The sequence below is a fragment of the Procambarus clarkii genome, chromosome 58, assembly GCF_040958095.1.
Source record: "Procambarus clarkii isolate CNS0578487 chromosome 58, FALCON_Pclarkii_2.0, whole genome shotgun sequence".
Lineage (NCBI taxonomy): Eukaryota > Metazoa > Arthropoda > Malacostraca > Decapoda > Cambaridae > Procambarus > Procambarus clarkii.
In genome coordinates this window covers 8,402,963-8,423,198 of record NC_091207.1, presented here as the reverse complement: position 1 = coordinate 8,423,198, position 20,236 = coordinate 8,402,963, and the positions used below count along the sequence as shown (strand labels likewise).

General features: G+C 44.7%; 2 protein-coding genes across 2 annotated transcripts in view; one reads left to right on the top strand and one right to left on the bottom strand.

Moving 5' to 3' along the window:
• Positions 1 to 1,157: 1,157 nt before the first annotated feature.
• Positions 1,158 to 1,628, top strand: LOC138353513 (dentin sialophosphoprotein-like). Its single transcript, XM_069306493.1, has one exon. The coding sequence runs from the start codon at positions 1,158 to 1,160 to the stop codon at positions 1,626 to 1,628; it is 471 nt and encodes a 156-aa protein (XP_069162594.1).
• Positions 1,629 to 1,680: 52 nt separating this feature from the next.
• The window catches only part of LOC123767963 (importin-4), a 75,244-nt gene continuing 56,688 nt past the window's right edge, over positions 1,681 to 20,236 (bottom strand). Inside the window, exons 17-20 of the mRNA XM_045758173.2 lie at positions 17,594 to 17,783; positions 5,790 to 5,941; positions 4,571 to 4,745; positions 1,681 to 3,107 (exon numbers count right to left, since the gene is read on the bottom strand). Coding sequence (XP_045614129.1) covers positions 2,962 to 3,107; positions 4,571 to 4,745; positions 5,790 to 5,941; positions 17,594 to 17,783 — 663 coding nt within the window. The 3' untranslated portion in view covers positions 1,681 to 2,961. The remainder of the gene's footprint in view (positions 3,108 to 4,570; positions 4,746 to 5,789; positions 5,942 to 17,593; positions 17,784 to 20,236) is intronic.

Genomic DNA, 20,236 nt, shown 5'->3' with positions numbered 1-20,236 from the left:
ACCTACGCCCACTGGGTGAAGGGCCGAGAGATGTGCAGAACTAAATCAAATTAAGAAACTAGCTCACTGCACGTTAAGTTGCTTAGCTGAAAGACTGCACATGGGAATAGTCTCCAACCCATTGTTAGACACACACTCAACTGTAACTACTTTATTGAGATTGTTACCTAAATAAATTTTGGGGTTCACTCCCCGAGCCAATTCTGTGCCTCTATGTTGCTTTTTTCACTACTGCCCATAAATGGGCCTAGGGTCCACTACCGCCCACAGGACAGGCATGAAAGAGCCACACTAAACAATGTAAAACATCCCATTAACATTCCAGTCTGGATTAACAGAAATTAACGGTTCGTCAAAATCTGAATGAATTAAATGAGTGGTAGCAATATAAATCAAAACATTCAATTGCTTTAAAATTGGCACAACTAAATTTGAAAACTTGATGTTAAGTGTTCCAAATGGAAAAACCCAACACCATATATTTTATGCATATATGTATGTATGTATGTTTTGATCAATTGTAAAGCTTGTCACTTGTAGTCACAACATGTGCACAGATGGAAGAGTACTTTTATAAAGTGAGGAATTATTTTAGTACATATGCATGAAGAGACGGGGTCCATGAAGACACAACAGATACTCACAAGCACAGAGTTGCACACACGTGCGTACCTGTGGATTGTATTGTGAACATTACATATAAATACAAAACACATCTATAGATTTATTCATATTCATTTAGGTGTTCATAAGCAGTTAAAGCAACCAGAAAACTAAATTAATTGAGTAACAAAAATTAAGGTTAATGGGGCAATAATTTATGAAGTGGAATGAGGTGATGCACATGGTAAACCACCACAACACACTCTTCCAGTATACTCTACCTCCATCCTCTTAATACTGTATGTGCACAAGTGTAGCACGTGCACCACCCTAACACCACCAACACTGACCTGCGAGCACCCCATACTTAACACCACCTCCAATTCTCTTTAACTGCATGCATTAAATTACTATCTTTTACACTAAGCAAATTACAGTATAATATCATTCACTCTTGATAACATGCAGTGCAGTAATTACAAAATCCACTGCAAACTGGTTGTCTTATATTTGAGGGGTTCCATTGCATGATAAAGCAGCAGCAGCATGTAATAATGAAAGTAGCAGGCCGTAGTGACGACAGCACGTCCCTAGACACTCGCCGTAGTGACGGCAGCACGTCCCTAGACACTCGCCGTAGTGACGACAGCACGTCCCTAGACACTCGCCGTAGTGACGACAGCACGTCCCTAGACACTCGCCGTAGTGACGACAGCACGTCCCTAGACACTCGCCGTAGTGACGACAGCACGTCCCTAGACACTCGCCGTAGTGACGACAGCACGTCCCTAGACACTCGCCGTAGTGACGACAGCACGTCCCTAGACACTCGCCGTAGTGACGACAGCACGTCCCTAGACACTCGCCGTAGTGACGACAGCACGTCCCTAGACACTCGCCGTAGTGACGACAGCACGTCCCTAGACACTCGTCGCGACAGTTCAAGTGGGCGGCTGTCAAAGGGCACATTGACAACCATAAAATGCAACCAGTTGTCTTCTAATGAACCCCCAGATAATATATAAAATTAATGACTAACAAACTTTCTAATTACAAAAAGTTAATAACAATTGTACAGAACTCTTCACATTTTAATTTGCTCTTCAGAAAATAATAAACTTATCTTTTAAATTTCTAACAATGAATTTCTACAGTACACAAGTTTATAACAAACAAATTACTACAATAGTCAAATGCTTACTTTATTAAATATACATATTTTACTATTAAACAATTACAAAAATTATAAAAAAAATATAATATTACAAGAGCACATAGATTTGTTTTCCTCCTTACACAAACTAAACTTTCTCTGGATTCCCTACATGAAGAATATATAAATTTCTTAACTAACAAATGAGCATTATAACTACTAGAAAAATAAGAGAGAAATGAGCATTGGTACAATGCAGACCATCATCCCCTTGACCTTGTGTAGAGTGTAGAGCGAGTGGCCCGGGTCAGTATACCACTGTTAAGGTTTCCAAGCTCCCTTCACCACCACACTGCCAATGAGCAAATCGGTGGCTGGTGTTTCTCTAGTCTTCTATGCACAATTCTCATGGAGAGCATTTACAGCTGAACCTGACCCAGTGTTATGTCCGGCGAGAGCAATTATGCAAGTGCTCATGCCAGACAAAGTCCTTAAGAAAAATAACGGCAATAGATCATAATACTTTTAATATCTAAATATATCACTGGCTCTTTCAACTTTAAAAAAACAAAATCATAACTATTCCAGTCGTGTCTTGGTTAATAAGGATAACATGGCCATCCATGGTCAATTCACCTCACCTTGCATGTGAGTTCTCTATGAAAAATAGACTGGTCTTTGCATAGAAAGCACAACATCCTTCATGCCGCAAGCCCTTGCAACCTTTAAACATGGTACATATTTAAAACAAAATACATAAATGCAAAATAAAGACAAATTTGTCCTTGTACTCTCCAAGCATTAAGCATACTCCACTACCTAGAAAGCTGGAGACAGGGAGCTAACCCCTCACATTCAGAGTGAGTGAGAGTTAAGAGGGGCAAGGATGCCATACATGTAACCACGAATGAGGACGTAGCTCCGTCGCTACTTCCCTCAAGCTACTTGGATAACTTGTGCATTCTCTAAAAACCAGTGCAGAGTGCTAAGCAAACAGACTGAACAAGTGCTCATGCTTAAGTGTTCTTATTATATAACATCCACCATAGATGTAGGCCCACGTGAAGTGCTCCACATCATTTACTGTCTGTAACACCAGTTGCATCAAACCAAAGTATTCCACAAACTTGTCAAGGAAAACACAAAATGTTTGCAATATCATGATTGTAGTTGCCAAGTATGACCAGAGCTCGATAACCAATAAACTAGGTGGTGGTCGGTGGTACTGTAGAGGCCGCTGCCTGTAGTCTAGCGGCCACCTCAGGCTCCAGACTCTGGACCACTGTCGTAACTTGTTCAGGAAAATCACGATTTACGCTCTTAACCAACTCTTGAATCAGCTGATTGGTTTCTGTAAAGAAATTTTATTTAATAAAACAGAAATATCAATGAAAATATTTATATAACAATGTGTCTGAATTATGTACAATAAAATGACTTGATAAATACTTGATTGTGTATGAAGCCTATCAAGGAAGGCATGAAGTCACCTATCCATAAAAATACGAGATATGGTTTGATTACACCAGAACAACTGAGGAAGGTATTCCACACCCAGCACATCCAAGGATACAATCAGGGAAATGAAATGAGCACAGGTGGGGAGAGGGAGTAATAAGGTGAAGCAGTCCTGGGTATAGAACACTCAGTTCTATAGGCAAATGTGCATAGTGGCTGGGTGTCCTGTTTGGTTAGCTAGATGCCTGTAGGAAACTAACCAACCACCCCTAGATCTCTAGGGGTGGTTTAGGCTAGCAGACTGCCACCAAAGGAACACAACGACATTGTGTAAGGAGCACATGCGACGCTTTCCAACTTTAAAATTGCTTTTCAACACATGGACGGTGAAATATTGAAGAAACCGTTCATTAATTTTGAGACCAAATTTGGAACATGTAGCAGTTGTATGGTTCCTATATATCAACAGGAACATCAATAAACTGAAGGTACAAAGGCATGCTACAAAATGGCTTCTAAAACTGAAAAACAAAGAGCTTTTGAGTATAGGCTACAGGCATTAAAAATATGCCAGAGCTTGAAAACAAAAATACAATGAATTAATATGATCACTACATATAAAACAGTACCTATAACAGGAATTGATAAAACTGACAGTAATTCATGAAACCTCCAACTTCAAGAACAAGGTCATAGGTTCAAGCCAAGGAAAAAAAAAGTGCGCCAAAAAAAACTAGAAAGTTTTTTTATTCGCAAGCAGAGTGATAGATGGTTGGAACAAATGAAAATGTGGTAGATGCCATAACTGTCAGTAATTTCAGTGTCATTATAAGAGTACCAGGATGATGGGACACCCTGTGCCTAGCTCCCAACCAGTGAATGGACTTAGGAAATTACACTTTGATAATTCATCTTTTTACTAAGGACCAGAAATGAAACCAAGACACTCGGGATTATTTTCCAATGAGGTAAACTATTGCTAGTGGTCTCTAGTGTTGAACGATGCTCCCTAAAATCGGCGGGACTTTTAAACATCACAGGGCAACACAAATTACCTCCAGGCAATAGTAACATAGCAGCCAATTGCTTGAGAACAATGAAAGAAGTAAGGGTTTAGGTGAGGAGAGCAACTCAGGGGACTTGATCACAATAAAATGGCTAGGAAAAGTAAGAGATACAAAACATCAGTATAAAGTAGACAATTGATGAAAATCATGCTAAGATTGAGACTGCTAAGTTTGAAAGCCTTTTGTATGAGGCAGTAAGAACACTGCATTTAGATCAAGTAGTAAAGGTACAATAATGTTTGAGTAATGTATGAACACTTTTGACAGTAGGAGTTAGGTAGCAACTTACTATCATCTGCTTGCTTAGTTGTGTAGATAAGAGCGGCTAAACGCAAGATTGGTGCCAAGTTCTGGGCGAGCATAGGATGTTGGGCACGGTATAGCACAAGGAAGCATTCAAAAACTGTAGAATTCTCTTCAAAGTCCTCTCTCAAAGGTAGGCACCCTAATACCACTGGGAACACCTGAAAAGTTAAACCAAAATACAACATCTATTTATATTCAGCCCAAACACACAGAGATAAGTCATGGCTCATTAAGAAAAAATAATGAAGCCAATGTTTGGAAAATCATGAGGAATACAGAGGAATAAGAAAAAAGTTGAGCATACATAATTAGCTGGATATAGTTTCATTGTGCAAGGCAATTTCAAAACTTATCTCCAGGTCAGCAAATTTAAAAAAACAGATGTGTAGGAACATTTGCAAATTTGCAGGCAACACAAAAATATGGCAGGAAATAAACTCAAGAGACAATACTGCTACACAATAACCTATATAAACTTTTAAAATGGATGAAAGCTTGGCAGATGCAGTTTACTACTGAAAAATGTGGGGGCGTGAGCTTAAATAATAATAATAGTAACCAGATATCCAGCTGCACAATGTTGAAACTGTAAAATGTCAATGCAAAATAAGATCCGAGTCATAATTAGTAAGGTTCATAAAACAAAAACTTTAATGAATTAATATACCAAATAAAGCAATCAAGGTACAGTACTAGGATTTATTTCTAAAAGTGTTAGTAATAAGACATCTACCACTGAAGGTGATGGGAAGGCCTAGTATATGTGTAAGTGTATTAAAAACCAAATTTTCAGATGTAACCTACATCTTGACTCAAGGTACAGTGCTGTATACAATGTCCTGAACAGGATTCTAGGAATTTGCATGTATATGTCTGGCAGCATGCCTCACTTGGCATCCATCATTAGGCGTTGTCGTGAACATGCTCCCCCCATGGACTAGCCGAGGGATGTCAAGTTTCAGAAAAATGCTCAATTATCCCAATTTCGGGGAACTGTGGCCAGGGTTCAGCAGAATCATAATCCTTACTTTGAACTAAAGAAGCACGTTGTGGAAGTACACACTATTCATAATTTTAAAATTAGATACAAGAGGGAAATGGAGTCATTGCTTTAAACAACCAGCGGCTAGAAAGACACAAGCCAAGAGACAATGCGCAATCCAGCAGGCACAAGTAGGTAAGTACACACACACACACACTACCTGTTCCAAAGGCACATTTGTTGGACTGGTACTAATTAGCCTCGCTACAGCCCCGCATATGTTATCCAGAGCTCGAGGAAAGGTCTCTTTGCTGAGGGCTTCAGATAATACTGCCAGAATGTTATTGAAGTGGCCCATCACTGCATCACCACCTGAAATATAACCTTTGATTAGATATTTTTATGATCAAATCAGGCTGACTGAAGAAGGTATTCAAGGCTGGCATATTACAAGAACCAACATGTGTAATGAGCACAGGGAGGTGCAAGGACCACAGGGTTGTAGAACACAGGGAGGGGCTAGGGCCACAGGGTTGTAGAACACAGGGAGGGTCAAGGACCACAGGGTTGTAGAACACAGGGAGGGGCTAGGGCCACAGGGTTGTAGAACACAGGGAGGGTCAAGGGCCACAGGGTTGTAGAACACAGGGAGGGTCAAGGACCACAGGGTTGTAGAACACAGGGAGGTGCAAGGACCACAGGGTTGTAGAACACAGGGAGGGGCAAGGGCCACAGGGTTGTAGAACACAGGGAGGGGCAAGGGCCACAGGGTTGTAGAACACAGGGAGGTGCAAGGACCACAGGGCTGTAGAACACAGGGAGGGGCAAGGACCACAGGGTTGTAGAACACAGGGAGGGTCAAGGACCACAGGGTTGTAGAACACAGGGAGGGGCAAGGACCACAGGGTTGTAGAACACAGGGAGGTGCAAGGACCACAGGGTTGTAGAACACAGGGAGGGGCAAGGGCCACAGGGTTGTAGAACACAGGGAGGGGCAAGGGCCACAGGGTTGTAGAACACAGGGAGGGTCAAGGACCACAGGGTTGTAAAGCACAGGGAGGGGCAAGGACCACAGGGTTGTAGAACACAGGGAGGGGCAAGGACCACAGGGTTGTAGAACACAGGGAGGGGCAAGGACCACAGGGTTGTAGAACACAGGGAGGGTCAAGGGCCACAGGGTTGTAGAACACAGGGAGGGGCAAGGACCACAGGGTTGTAGAACACAGGGAGGGGCAAGGACCACAGGGTTGTAGAACACAGGGAGGGTCAAGGACCACAGGGTTGTAGAGCACAGGGAGGGGCAAGGACCACAGGGTTGTAGAACACAGGGAGGGGCAAGGACCACAGGGTTGTAGAACACAGGGAGGGGCAAGGACCACAGGGTTGTAGAACACAGGGAGGGTCAAGGACCACAGGGTTGTAGAACACAGGGAGGGGCAAGGACCACAGGGTTGTAGAACACAGGGAGGGTCAAGGACCACAGGGTTGTAGAGCACAGGGAGGTAGAACACAGGGAGGGGCAAGGGCCACAGGGTTGTAGAACACAGGGAGGTGCAAGGACCACAGGGTTGTAGAACACAGGGAGGGGCAAGGGCCACAGGGTTGTAGAACACAGGGAGGGGCAAGGGCCACAGGGTTGTAGAACACAGGGAGGTGCAAGGACCACAGGGCTGTAGAACACAGGGAGGGGCAAGGACCACAGGGTTGTAGAACACAGGGAGGGTCAAGGACCACAGGGTTGTAGAACACAGGGAGGGGCAAGGACCACAGGGTTGTAGAACACAGGGAGGGTCAAGGGCCACAGGGTTGTAGAACACAGGGAGGGGCAAGGACCACAGGGTTGTAGAACACAGGGAGGGGCAAGGACCACAGGGTTGTAGAACACAGGGAGGGTCAAGGACCACAGGGTTGTAGAGCACAGGGAGGGGCAAGGACCACAGGGTTGTAGAACACAGGGAGGGGCAAGGACCACAGGGTTGTAGAACACAGGGAGGGGCAAGGACCACAGGGTTGTAGAACACAGGGAGGGTCAAGGACCACAGGGTTGTAGAACACAGGGAGGGGCAAGGACCACAGGGTTGTAGAACACAGGGAGGGTCAAGGACCACAGGGTTGTAGAGCACAGGGAGGTAGAACACAGGGAGGGGCAAGGGCCACAGGGTTGTAGAACACAGGGATGGTCAAGGACCACAGGGTTGTAGAACACAGGGAGGGTCAAGGACCACAGGGTTGTAGAACACAGGGAGGGGCAAGGGCCACAGGGTTGTAGAACACAAGGAGGTGCAAGGACCACAGGGTTGTAAAACACAGGGAGGGGCAAGGGCCACAGGGTTGTAGAACACAGGGAGGGGCAAGGACCACAGGGTTGTAGAACACAGGGAGGGTCAAGGACCACAGGGTTGTAGAACACAGGGAGGGGCAAGGACCACAGGGTTGTAGAACACAGGGAGGGGCAAGGACCACAGGGTTGTAGAACACAGGGAGGGGCAAGGACCACAGGGTTGTAGACCACAGGGAGGGGCAAGGACCACAGGGTTGTAGAGCACAGGGAGGGGCAAGGACCACAGGGTTGTAGAACACAGGGAGGGGCAAGGACCACAGGGTTGTAGAACACAGGGAGGGTCAAGGACCACAGGGTTGTAGAACACAGGGAGGGGCAAGGACCACAGGGTTGTAGAACACAGGGAGGGGCAAGGACCACAGGGTTGTAGAACACAGGGAGGGTCAAGGACCACAGGGTTGTAGAAAACAGGGAGGGGCAAGGACCACAGGGTTGTAGAACACAGGGAGGGTCAAGGACCACAGGGTTGTAGAACACAGGGAGGGTCAAGGACCACAGGGTTGTAGAACACAGGGAGGGGCAAGGACCACAGGGTTGTAGAAAACAGGGAGGGTCAAGGACCACAGGGTTGTAGAACACAGGGAGGGGCAAGGGCCACAGGGTTGTAGAACACAGGGAGGGTCAAGGACCACAGGGTTGTAAAACACAGGGAGGGGCAAGGGCCACAGGGTTGTAGAACACAGGGAGGGTCAAGGACCACAGGGTTGTAGAACACAGGGAGGGGCAAGGACCACAGGGTTGTAGAACACAGGGAGGTGCAAGGAACACAGGGTTGTAGAGCACAGGGAGGGGGCAAGGACCACAGGGTTGTAGAACACAGGGAGGGTCAAGGACCACAGGGTTGTAGAACACAGGGAGGGGCAAGGACCACAGGGTTGTTGAACACAGGGAGGGGCAAGGACCACAGGGTTGAAGAACACAGGGAGGGGCAAGGACCACAGGGTTGAAGAACACAGGGAGGGGCAAGGACCACAGGGTTGTAGAACACAGGGAGGGGCAAGGACCACAGGGTTGTTGAACACGGAGGGGCAAGGACCACAGGGTTGTAGAACACAGGAAGGGGCAAGGACCACAGGGTTGTAGAACATAGGGAGGGGCAAAGACCACAGGGTTGTAGAACACAGGGAGGTGCAAGGAACACAGGGTTGTAGAGCACAGGGAGGGGCAAGGACCACAGGGTTGTAGAACACAGGGAGGGTCAAGGACCACAGGGTTGTAGAACACAGGGAGGGGCAAGGACCACAGGGTTGTTGAACACAGGGAGGGGCAAGGACCACAGGGTTGTAGAACACAGGGTAGTGCAAGGACCACAGGGTTGTAGAACACAGGGAGGGGCAAGGACCACAGGGTTGTAGAACACAGGGTAGTGCAAGGACCACAGGGAGGGTCAAGGGCCACAGGGTTGTAGAACACAGGGAGGGTCAAGGACCACAGGGTTGTTGAACACAGGGAGGGGCAAGGACCACAGGGTTGTAGAACACAGGGAGGGGCAAGGACCACAGGGTTGTAGAACACAGGGAGGGGCAAGGACCACAGGGTTGTAGAACACAGGGAGGGGCAAGGACCACAGGGTTGTAGAACACAGGGAGGGGCAAGGACCACAGGGTTGTAGAACACAGGGAGGGGCAAGGGCCACAGGGTTGTAGAACACAGGGAGGGGCAAGGGCCACAGGGTTGTAGAGCACAGGGAGGGGCAAGGACCACAGGGTTGTAGAACACAGGGAGGGTCAAGGACCACAGGGTTGTAAAACACAGGGAGGGGCCACAGGGTTGTAGAACACAGGGAGGTGCAAGGACCACAGGGTTGTAGAACACAGGGAGGGGCAAGGACCACAGGGTTGTAGAACACAGGGAGGGGCAAGGACCACAGGGTTGTAGAACACAGGGAGGGGCAAGGACCACAGGGTTGTAGAACACAGGGAGGGGCAAGGACCACAGGGTTTTAGAACACAGGGAGGGGCAAGGACCACAGGGTTGTAGAACACAGGGAGGGGCAAGGACCACAGGGTTGTAGAACACAGGGAGGGTCAAGGACCACAGGGTTGTAGAACACAGGGTAGTGCAAGGACCACAGGGAGGGTCAAGGGCCACAGGGTTGTAGAACACGGAGGTGCAAGGACCACAGGGTTGTAGAACACAGGGAGGGGCAAGGACCACAGGGTTGTAGAACACAGGGAGGGGCAAGGACCACAGGGTTGTAGAACACAGGGAGGGTCAAGGACCACAGGGTTGTAGAACACAGGGAGGGGCAAGGACCACAGGGTTGTAGAACACGGGGAGGGGCAAGGACCACAGGGTTGTTGAACACAGGGAGGGGCAAGGACCACAGGGTTGTAGAACACAGGGAGGGGCAAGGACCACAGGGTTGTAGAACACAGGGAGGGTCAAGGACCACAGGGTTGTAGAACACAGGGAGGGGCAAGGACCACAGGGTTGTAGAACACAGGGTTGTAGGAGGAACACAGGGTTGTAGGAGGACCACAGGGTTGTAGGACTGACTGGCTGACATACTGACTCTCTCTCTCTCTGACTCCCTCCCTCCCTCATTCTCTCTCTCTCTCTCATTCTCTCTCTCTCTCTCTTTCTCTCTCTCTCATTCTCTCTCATTCTCTCTCTCTTTCTCTCTCTCATTCTCTCTCTCATTCTCTCTCTCATTCTCTCTCTCTCTCTCTCTCTCATTCTCTCTCTCTCTCTCTCTCTCTCATTCTCTCTCTCTCTCTCTCTCTCTCATTCTCTCTCTCTCTCTCTCTCTCATTCTCTCTCTCTCTCTCTCTCTCATTCTCTCTCTCTCTCTCTCTCTCTCATTCTCTCTCTCTCTCTCTCTCTCATTCTCTCTCTCTCTCTCTCTCTCATTCTCTCTCTCTCTCTCTCATTCTCTCTCTCTCTCTCATTCTCTCTCATTCTCTCTCATTCTCTCATTCTCTCTCTCTCTCATTCTCTCTCTCTCTCATTCTCTCTCTCTCTCTCTCTCTCTCATTCTCTCTCTCTCTCATTCTCTCTCTCTCTCTCTCTCTCTCTCTCTCTCTCTCTCTCTCTCTCTCTCTCTCTCTCTCTCTGTGTGTGACTCTGGCTCGCTCACTCTCTCTCTCTCTCATTTTCTCTCTCTCTCTCTCTCATTCTCTCTCTCTCTCATTCTCTCTCTCTCTCATTCTCTCTCTCTCTCTCATTCTCTCTCTCTCTCTCTCTCTCATTCTCTCTCTCTCTCTCTCTCTCTCTCTCTCTCTCTCTCTCTCTCTCTCTCTCTCTCTCTCTCTCTCTCTCTCTCTCTCTCTCTCTCTCTCTGTGTGTGTGTGTGTGACTCTGTGACTCTGGCTCACTCACTCACTCACTCTCTCTCATTCTCTCTCTCTTTCATTTTCTCTCTCTTTCATTTTCTCTCTCTCATTTTCTCTCTCTCTCTCACACATTCTCTCTCTCTCTCACACATTCTCTCTCACACATTCTCTCTCTCTCTCACACATTCTCTCTCTCTCTCTCACATTCTCTCTCTCTCTCACATTCTCTCTCTCACATTCTCTCTCTCTCTCTCACATTCTCTCTCTCTCTCACATTCTCTCTCTCTCTCACATTCTCTCTCTCTCTCACATTCTCTCTCTCTCTCACATTCTCTCTCTCTCTCACATTCTCTCTCTCTCACATTCTCTCTCTCTCACATTCTATCTCTCTCTCTCTCTCATTCTATCTCTCTCATAGATTGGTCTCATTACCCCTTACCGCGCCAACCGAGTTTTCTCGGTCGGCGGGAAACTGTGCCAACCGAGAAAACTCGTTTTGATTTTTAGTAACCAATTCTAAATGTGTAAAAGGTTGGTTGTGTACGAAATGGACTCTTAGGACCTCCAGTGAGAGGCAGCCATCTTGGAAAAAAATCCCAGAATGCCCTAGGGCTGCTGGCTGGGTTAGTACGTTATGAGCAACCATGGGTGGCGCACGCGCCTCTGGCTCCCAAACACCTGTCCGACACGGTGTTGAAAGATAATGCTCTGTCGGTGAAATTCAAACCTTATTGTTTGAAGAACATAAGGGTCATAATATTGGGGAAGCCAGGCGCAATAAGGACCTAACACAAAGGTCGAATGCAAGTGATACAGCACCTATGAGGACGATATAGCGAGCGTATCCAGTTGTAGCTCTGAGCGTCACCCTTGCAATCCTATGCTATTTATTTAGATGATACTTAGATGAATCGTTTTCTGCGTTCAGTGATGATGCATCTGATACAAATAGCATAGATGAACAGTGTTAGCGGCTTCCATGGTGGTGTTTTCCATAGATATTTTCAAGAATACCTGAATCTCTTCCCAACTGACGGACACTGGTTGATACCTGGTTGATGGGGTTCTGGGAGTTCTTCTACTCCCCAAGCCCGGCCCGAGGCCAGGCTTGACTTGTGAGAGTTTGGTCCACCAGGCTGTTGCTTGGAGCGGCCCGCAGGCCCACATACCCACCACAGCCCGGTTGGTCCGGCATTCCTTGGAGGAATAAATCTAGTTTCCTCTTGAAAATGTCCACTGTTGTTCCGGCAATATTTCTTATGCTTGCTGGGAGGACGTTGAACAACCGCGGACCTCTGATGTTTATACAGTGTTCTCTGATTGTGCCTATGGCACCTCTGCTCTTCACTGGTTCCATTCTACATTTTCTTCCATATCGTTCACTCCAGTACGTTGTTATTTTTCTGTGTAGATTTGGTACCTGGCCCTCCAGTATCTTCCAGGTGTATATTATTTGATATCTCTCTCGTCTTCTTTCTAGTGAGTACATTTGGAGGGCTTTGAGACGATCCCAATAATTTAGGTGCTTTATTGCGTCTATGCGTGCCGTATATGTTCTCTGTATTCCCTCTACTTCAGCAATCTCTCCACACAAGTGAGTACTGAGCAGTACTCAAGATGGGACAACACAAGTGCCTTGAAGAGTACAACCATTGTGATGGGATCCCTGGATTTGAAAGTTCTCGTAATCCATCCTATCATTTTTCTGGCTGTCGCAATATTTGCTTGGTTATGCTCCTTAAACGTTAGGTCGTCAGACTATTATTCCCAAATCCTTTACATGCTGTTTTCCTACTATGGGTACATTTGATTGTGTTTTGTACTCTGTATTATGTTTAAGGTCCTCATTTTTACCGTACCCGAGTACCTGGAATTTATCACTGTTAAACATCATGTTATTTTTCTGATGCCCAGTCGAAAACTTTATTAATATCAGCTTGAATTTTTTCTATGTCTTCAGCCGAGGTAATACTGATTTCATACTGATTTTTGTGTCATCTGCAAAGGATGATACGAAGCTGTGACTTGTATTTTTGTCTATATCTGATATGAGAATAAGGAAAAGCAGCGGTGCAAGGACTGTACCCTGAGGTACAGAGCTTTTAACTGCACTTGGACTAGATTTTATATGGTTGACCGTTACTCGCCGAGTCCTGTTTGACAGAAAACTGAGTATCCAGCGTCCTACTTTACCGGTTATTCCCATTGACTTCATTTTGTGTGCTATCACGCCATGGTCACATTTATCGAAAGCCTTTGCGAAGTCCGTGTATATCACATCAGCATTCTGATTTTCTTATAATGCCTCAGTGACTTTGTCGTAGTGCTCAAGTAGCTGTGAGAGGCACGATCTTCCCGCTCGAAATCCATGTTGGCCTGGGTTGTGAAGGTCATTGGTCTCCATGAAATTGGTGACCTGACTCCTAATCACTCTATCAAATACTTTTATGATGTGCGATGTTAGTGCAACTGGTCTATAATACTTTGCCAATGCTTTGCTCCCTCCCTTGTGTTGAAGGGCTATGTCTGCTACTTTAAGTGCATCTGGTATCTCCCCCGTGTCCAAGCTCTTCCTCCACACTATACTGAGTGCCTGTGCTACCGGCACTTTGCATTTCTTTATAAATATTGAATTCCATGAGTCTGGACCTGGGGCCGAGTGCATGGGCATGTTTTCAATTTCTCTTTCAAAATTTAGTGCGCTCGTGTTTATATCAGTTATATTTGCAGGGGTTTGAATATCCCGCATAAAGAAATTGTCTGGATCTTCCACCTTCATGTTGTTTATTGGAGTGCTAAACATGTCCTCATACTGCTTTTTTAGGATTTCACTAATTTCTTTGTCATCCTCCGTGTATGAACCTTCACTTGTACGAATAGGTCCAATACGGGCAGTGGTTTTTGCTTTTGATTTCGCATGAGAAGAAATATTTTGGATTTTTCTTTATTTCCTGAATTGCTTTCTGTTCTAACTGCCTTTCTTCAGTTTCATATGAGTGTTTCAATTTCCGCTCGATTTCTTCAACCTCCCTATTTAAATTATTCCTTCTTTGACGGGAAATTCGTGTCTGCACAAGCAGTTCCGTTATTTTTTTCCTGCATTTATAGTGTCGTCTGCGTTCTCTTTCTACGTTAGATCTCTTTCTGGCTTTCCTCAAAGGAACATGTTTCAGACAGACTTGATACGCTTCTGAAGTCAGTTTTTCTATTCCTTCTGTAGGACTTGTATTACTTAGAACAGTTCCCCATGGAATGTTTGTAAGTTCCCTGTTTATTATCTCCCAGTCTATCCTTTTATTATTAAAATTGAATTTACTGAATAGCCCCTCTCGCTTTATCAACGTTTTAGGTCTATTCTGAGTATTGATGGTCGTTTGCACTTCAATGAGCTTGTGATCTGAGTATGTGGTATCTGGTATCGTAATGTCTCTGATAATGTCTTCATTGTTCATAAAGACCAGGGGCCAGATTCACGAAAGCACTTACGCAAGTACTTACGAACGTGTCCATCTTTCCTCAATCTTTGACGGCTTTGGTTACATTTATTAAACAGTTTACAAGCATGAAAACTTGCCAATCAACTGTTGTTATTGTTATAAACAGCCTCCTGGTGCTTCCGAGCTCATTAACTGTTTAATAATAGGAAACAAAGCCGCCAAAGATTGAGAAAAGATGTACAGGCTCGTAAGTGTTTGTGTAAGTGCTTTCGTGAATCTGGCGCCAGATCTAGAATATTTTCATTTCTCGTTGGCTCCGATATCTGCTGATTGAGTGAAAATTTGTCACAGAATTTAAGTAGTTCTCTAATCTGTGGTTGTAAGCTCTCTTGAGGTAAGCTGAATCTCTTCCTGTGTGGGACCATACAAAGCGATCTTTTCAAGACTACATTACAAATTGATCTTTTCCTATAATCTTTTCAATACTACCTTATGCTTTACAAGCTTGGCTACATACCACCTACAAGTACTAAAGCCAAGGGTGTACGTGAGTGCGTTATTTGCAAGCACACACAATGAAGAAACAGGAAGCAAAAATTTATCTGTACCTGGTGCACTGAGAGCGAAGTCGCGCTGTGTACCATGGACTACTTCGTTGATTATTACTCGCTTCCGAAGTACTGAGTGTGTAATACAGTGTTACTGTGTAAATAGTGTGTGAAACTGTACATATTGTAATTTTAGTGAATTTTTAACAGGTAATATTGCGACTATAAACATTTATTGTGGACACATTACTGACACATGTATCACAGTTCCAGGAACATTATGAACGTCCTACTGTATACATATTATAAAGGACACAAATATGCATCATATACGATAAAAAAACAAATAAAACTGCATTGGAAATACATAAAACAAATAATTGAAAATATATTTGTGGCAACACCCGGTGCTTGAATGGCCCGCGCGACCGTGTCTGGGCGAGTCACGCACGGGCGACCAGGCCCTGATGATGTCACACCGCATCTTGTCCACGTCTCTACAGCCAAAGTAAGTGGAATTTGGTACTTATTTTTACATAGACATGTTCAGGGAAGGGAATTTACCATTTTACGAAGAAAAAAAAGAATTTTTTGGGAACACTTCATTTCATGCGCACCGGGGGAATTTCTCAATAAACTCAGCACAGCACGGTGGTTAATGTAGGTAATTTTTGTGGCCATGCAAGCCATAAGGAGCCGGTCGGCCGAGCGGACAGCACACTGGACTTGTGATCCTGTGGTCCCGGGTTCGATCCCGGGCGCCGGAGAGAAACAATGGGCAGAGTTTCTTTCAACCTATGCCCCTGTTACCTAGCAGTAAAATAGGTACCTGGGTGTTGGCCAGCTGTCACGGGCTGCTTCCTGGGGGTGGAGGCCTGGTCGAGGACCGGGCCGCGGGGACACTAAAGCCCCGAAATCATCTCAAGATAACCTCAAGATAGATGCACAAAAATTGCAACAATTTAAACAAATATTTTTGTCATTATGTAATGATTAATTTGGCTGCACAATGAAAGGTAAAGTGGAAATAAAGTAAATACTACATAGAGGAACCTCTGTTGATGACTGCCCTAGAGTACAAAGTTTTTGGTATACGACGTCAAATTCATCGTAAAATTCGATTTGGTGTATGACAGTTTACTTTTAAGATGACATCTGTTTGTAGGTGTGTGGGTCGAATGAGCGCGTGGTGCTGGTGAGGCCGGAGCAAACAAAAGTTGCAAACTTTCACATCTTTTTCACAAACTTCTCACCATCTTTATTTCACATTATCTGCCCCACCAGTTAATTGAACCATTTTATTTGGAAACCTCAAAATGGACAACAGGCATATTTGGATAAATGGTGTTCAGAAAGCATGTGGTCGTCTGTACTAAGAAAGAAATCAGCTGAAACTTCAGCCACAGCTAACACTTTCGGCGGGCGGATATTGTCTTCATAAATAATGTCCGGCGGAGACTATGTTGCATCCAAAGTTGAAATTTGTTAAAATTCCATTTATAGTTCAATTTTGATAAGACTAGTTCTAAACTGCGCGATTTTGGTTGTGACCACTTTGATACCAAGATGAATGACATAGCATAAAAATTGAGGTGAGAAAACTGTAAAGAGTACTATACACACGTTAGTGCAGGTACTCACTCACGGTTAATGCTTGGCCGATCTTCGGGTTTGCTGCGGGGGACACACCGTTTTTTTTTTTAACCTTATATGCATATATCCCTTTAGAGAATTCTATTGCAAACAATTTGATACCAAAATGAATGACGTAGTACGAACATTGAGGCCAGAATACTGGAAAGAGTATACACATTTTAGTGTGGGTGCGCACTCACGGGAAAACGCCAGGCCGCCCTTGAGGTGGGCTGGGGCGCGCACGACAGGCCGCCCTTGAGGTGGGCTGGGGCGCGCACGACAGGCCGCCCTTGAGGTGGGCTGGGGCGCGCACGACAGGCCGCCCTTGAGGTGGGCTGGGGCGCGCACGACAGGCCGCCCTTGAGGTGGGCTGGGGCGCGCACGACAGGCCGCGCAAAGTGATAGTATTACAGAGCCAATATAGTGCAGTAATGAAAAAACCAAGAGAACAAACAAAACAACTATTCTGAACCTGCAGATATCAGGCATGGTATGTGTACAAATGTGGGTTATAAAGAAATAATGGAATATGCAGATATGATTAAAGAAATGCAAAAACATATATTAACGCTGTTCCATAAGTACCAAATTCTTGTTCAGAATCTAGGCAGATGAGCACGGATCTCAGTCGACCCGAAATGAACTTTGAGCTACTGAGAAGGAACCTCCCAGAAAGAATCGGTTAACTGGTAACTTGTGAAATACCAAACCATAATGAGGATAATGTTTCAAGATGTCAAATAGATGAGTGATGGTATAATAAACAAAAGATAACATTTCAAGCTTACCATGCTGACCCAGGACTCCCAGGCCATAGATGGAGTTAGAACGAACTTCATTGTCTTCATCTCGGGTTCCCTCTTGGAACAACGGCAACAGCTGAGGAACAAACTGACCACTTGCAGAGCCAAGAGCCTCTACAGCCTCCGCCAGGGTCCCAAAGCTGAAAGAACGCTCTGCAACACTGCAACTCTTTTTCTGAAACATGCAAAAATAATGAATAATTAATGAAATAATTTACAAACTTATATCCCGGTAAACAATACATAAATAATGATCTACCACATGAATACATACTGCAATTTGACTGCACCTGTTCAAGAAAGGTATTCCCAGTTCCTATGCCAAGAATATACAACATTCAAAAACCCAGTGTTGATGTAGTGAAACCCCTTTTCTGGAGAAGCCCCGGTGACTTCCTGGAGCTATCTTGCTCAGATTACTCCATACTAAAAGCTCACCTCACTCATGGAAGTTCTGTTTGGAGTACTTAGCTCCAGAGCCAGAACCTGGCCTTCATAGAGGTGCAGGGACTGAGTGACAATCTATCACCCTACCAGAAACAATCTCTTGAAAATCAGCGAAGCTTTGCAACAACTGCAGGGTTCACAGAAGTTGAAGCCTTAAAACCACCAAATAACTCTGCAAATAATTCAGACAGAACAAGGAATTCACTCAAGCTAGCCTGTAACTTGTGAGTACAGATTGCCACCACCAAACAGCCCAGCCCCAGCTGGATCTACAGTACCTTGCAGCCAAAGCTCAAGCTCAAGTTCTGGAGCTAATGAACAACCCAAGCACGAACTGACAAACCTGGAGAGAGGGGGAAGTCAGGGAGCCACCAGGACTCCTCCGGAAAGTAGTTTTATTTTTATTTATTTATTTATTACATATACAAGCGTTCTTACATTCTTGTACAGCCACTAGTACAGTATGTATAGCGTTTCAGGCAAACAGTATTTCATTCCCCTCAATGCACCTCCCCCCATTGGCTTCCTGAAACTAACCAACCATAAAAAAATGGAACCTGCAGGAAGGAGAGGCAGCAGGCACTAGGACAAAGAAGAGAACTCAGGCCAGGAGACACAGACCAAAACAACAAACTATTGACTGGAACCAGAAATAGACTAAAATACCAGGCCATGAGAATAATACTAGAACACCAAAACTCTCAAGCCAGAACATCAGCCCAAGTCATGGTGGAGAAGATCGTGGCCAAAGCTGCACATTTGTGAATATCATGGACCTGAGGGTAGACTTAATGACACAGTGGATAATCTGAGAAATATGAGCTTTGGAACAAGGGACCAAAGCAACAATCAACAAGGCATCCATTGAGACAGAACCAGTATCCCATAGGTAGCGGTGAAGGCCCATCACTGGATACAACAAATGATGTGCTGCTGTGACCTAAAATATTACTGTATATATTTAGCTAGAGAATTTCTGGTCCTTTCAGCATATCAATAAGAATGAATGACCAGTAGTTTGTGATTCAAGCTGTGTGGAGACACAGTCGTGGTCAAAAAGATTAACAGTATAGCAAACTTTGGACCTGACTTCAGTCCAATTTTTTTCTCTTGAAGCCAAACTTTGGACCTGACTTGCATCAACTACAAAAATATTTGTATAAAATTCATTTTTTATCCGATTGACCTCGGGATAGTATCAAAATAAGCGCCTTTAGAATGCGCACAATTTGATACCAAAATGAAAGATATAACATGAAACTTGATGTCCGAACACTTGAAAGATTATAAATAGGTTTTTGGTCAAAATATTAAAATATTTGGTAAAATTCTATTTATTGTGCTGGGACTTTATTTATTTATTTATGTTGGGACTAGTTTTATAATGCGTGCCTTTACGTTGCGAACAATTTGATACCAAAATGAAAGATGTAACACAAAAATTTATGTCAGAACACTGGAAAAAGATAAATAATTTTGTGATGATAAGCTTCCAAAATGAAAATATTTGTTAAAATTACAGTTATTACTCTATTATTATGGGACTAGTTTTAAAATGCGCGCCTTTTTATTGCGAACAATTTGATACCAAAATGAAAGATGTAACACGAAAATTGATGTTATCAAACTGAACGAGTATACACATTAGGTTGCAGTGTACAAATTGGTGCTCATTCACGGGTAACTTTAGGCTTTTCTATGGGTAGGCACTCCAGGCTTTTATACATTATATTCATACACATCTGTAGGGAATTTAATTGCAAACACAATGATACCAAAACGAGCGACGTAGCACGAGAATTAAGGTGAGAAAAATGGAACGAGTATACACATTTTACTGATTTTGTGCGCTCACGGGTATCTTTTGCCAACTTTACGCTTTGCTGTTGGGAGTCCCGCTAGGCTTTTGGACATTATATTCATACACACCTGTAGGGAAAGCGCAAAATTGGAATATGCAGCAGTTGTATGGTGCCCATACCTCAAAAAAGCCCATAAATAAACTGGAAAGGTGCAACATCATGCTACAAAATGGCTTTTGGAATTGAAAAACAAGAATTACGAGGAGAGACTAGAGGCATTAAACACGGCAAAACTAGAAGATAGAAGAAAACGAGGCGATATAATCACCACTTACAAAAATACTAACAGGAATCGACCAACTTAAAGTTGGTCGATTCT

Bases quoted from the DNA above. Each gene is read 5' to 3' on its own strand.
- LOC138353513 (XM_069306493.1), top strand. From the start codon at position 1,158: ATGAAAGTAGCAGGCCGTAGTGACGACAGCACGTCCCTAGACACTCGC.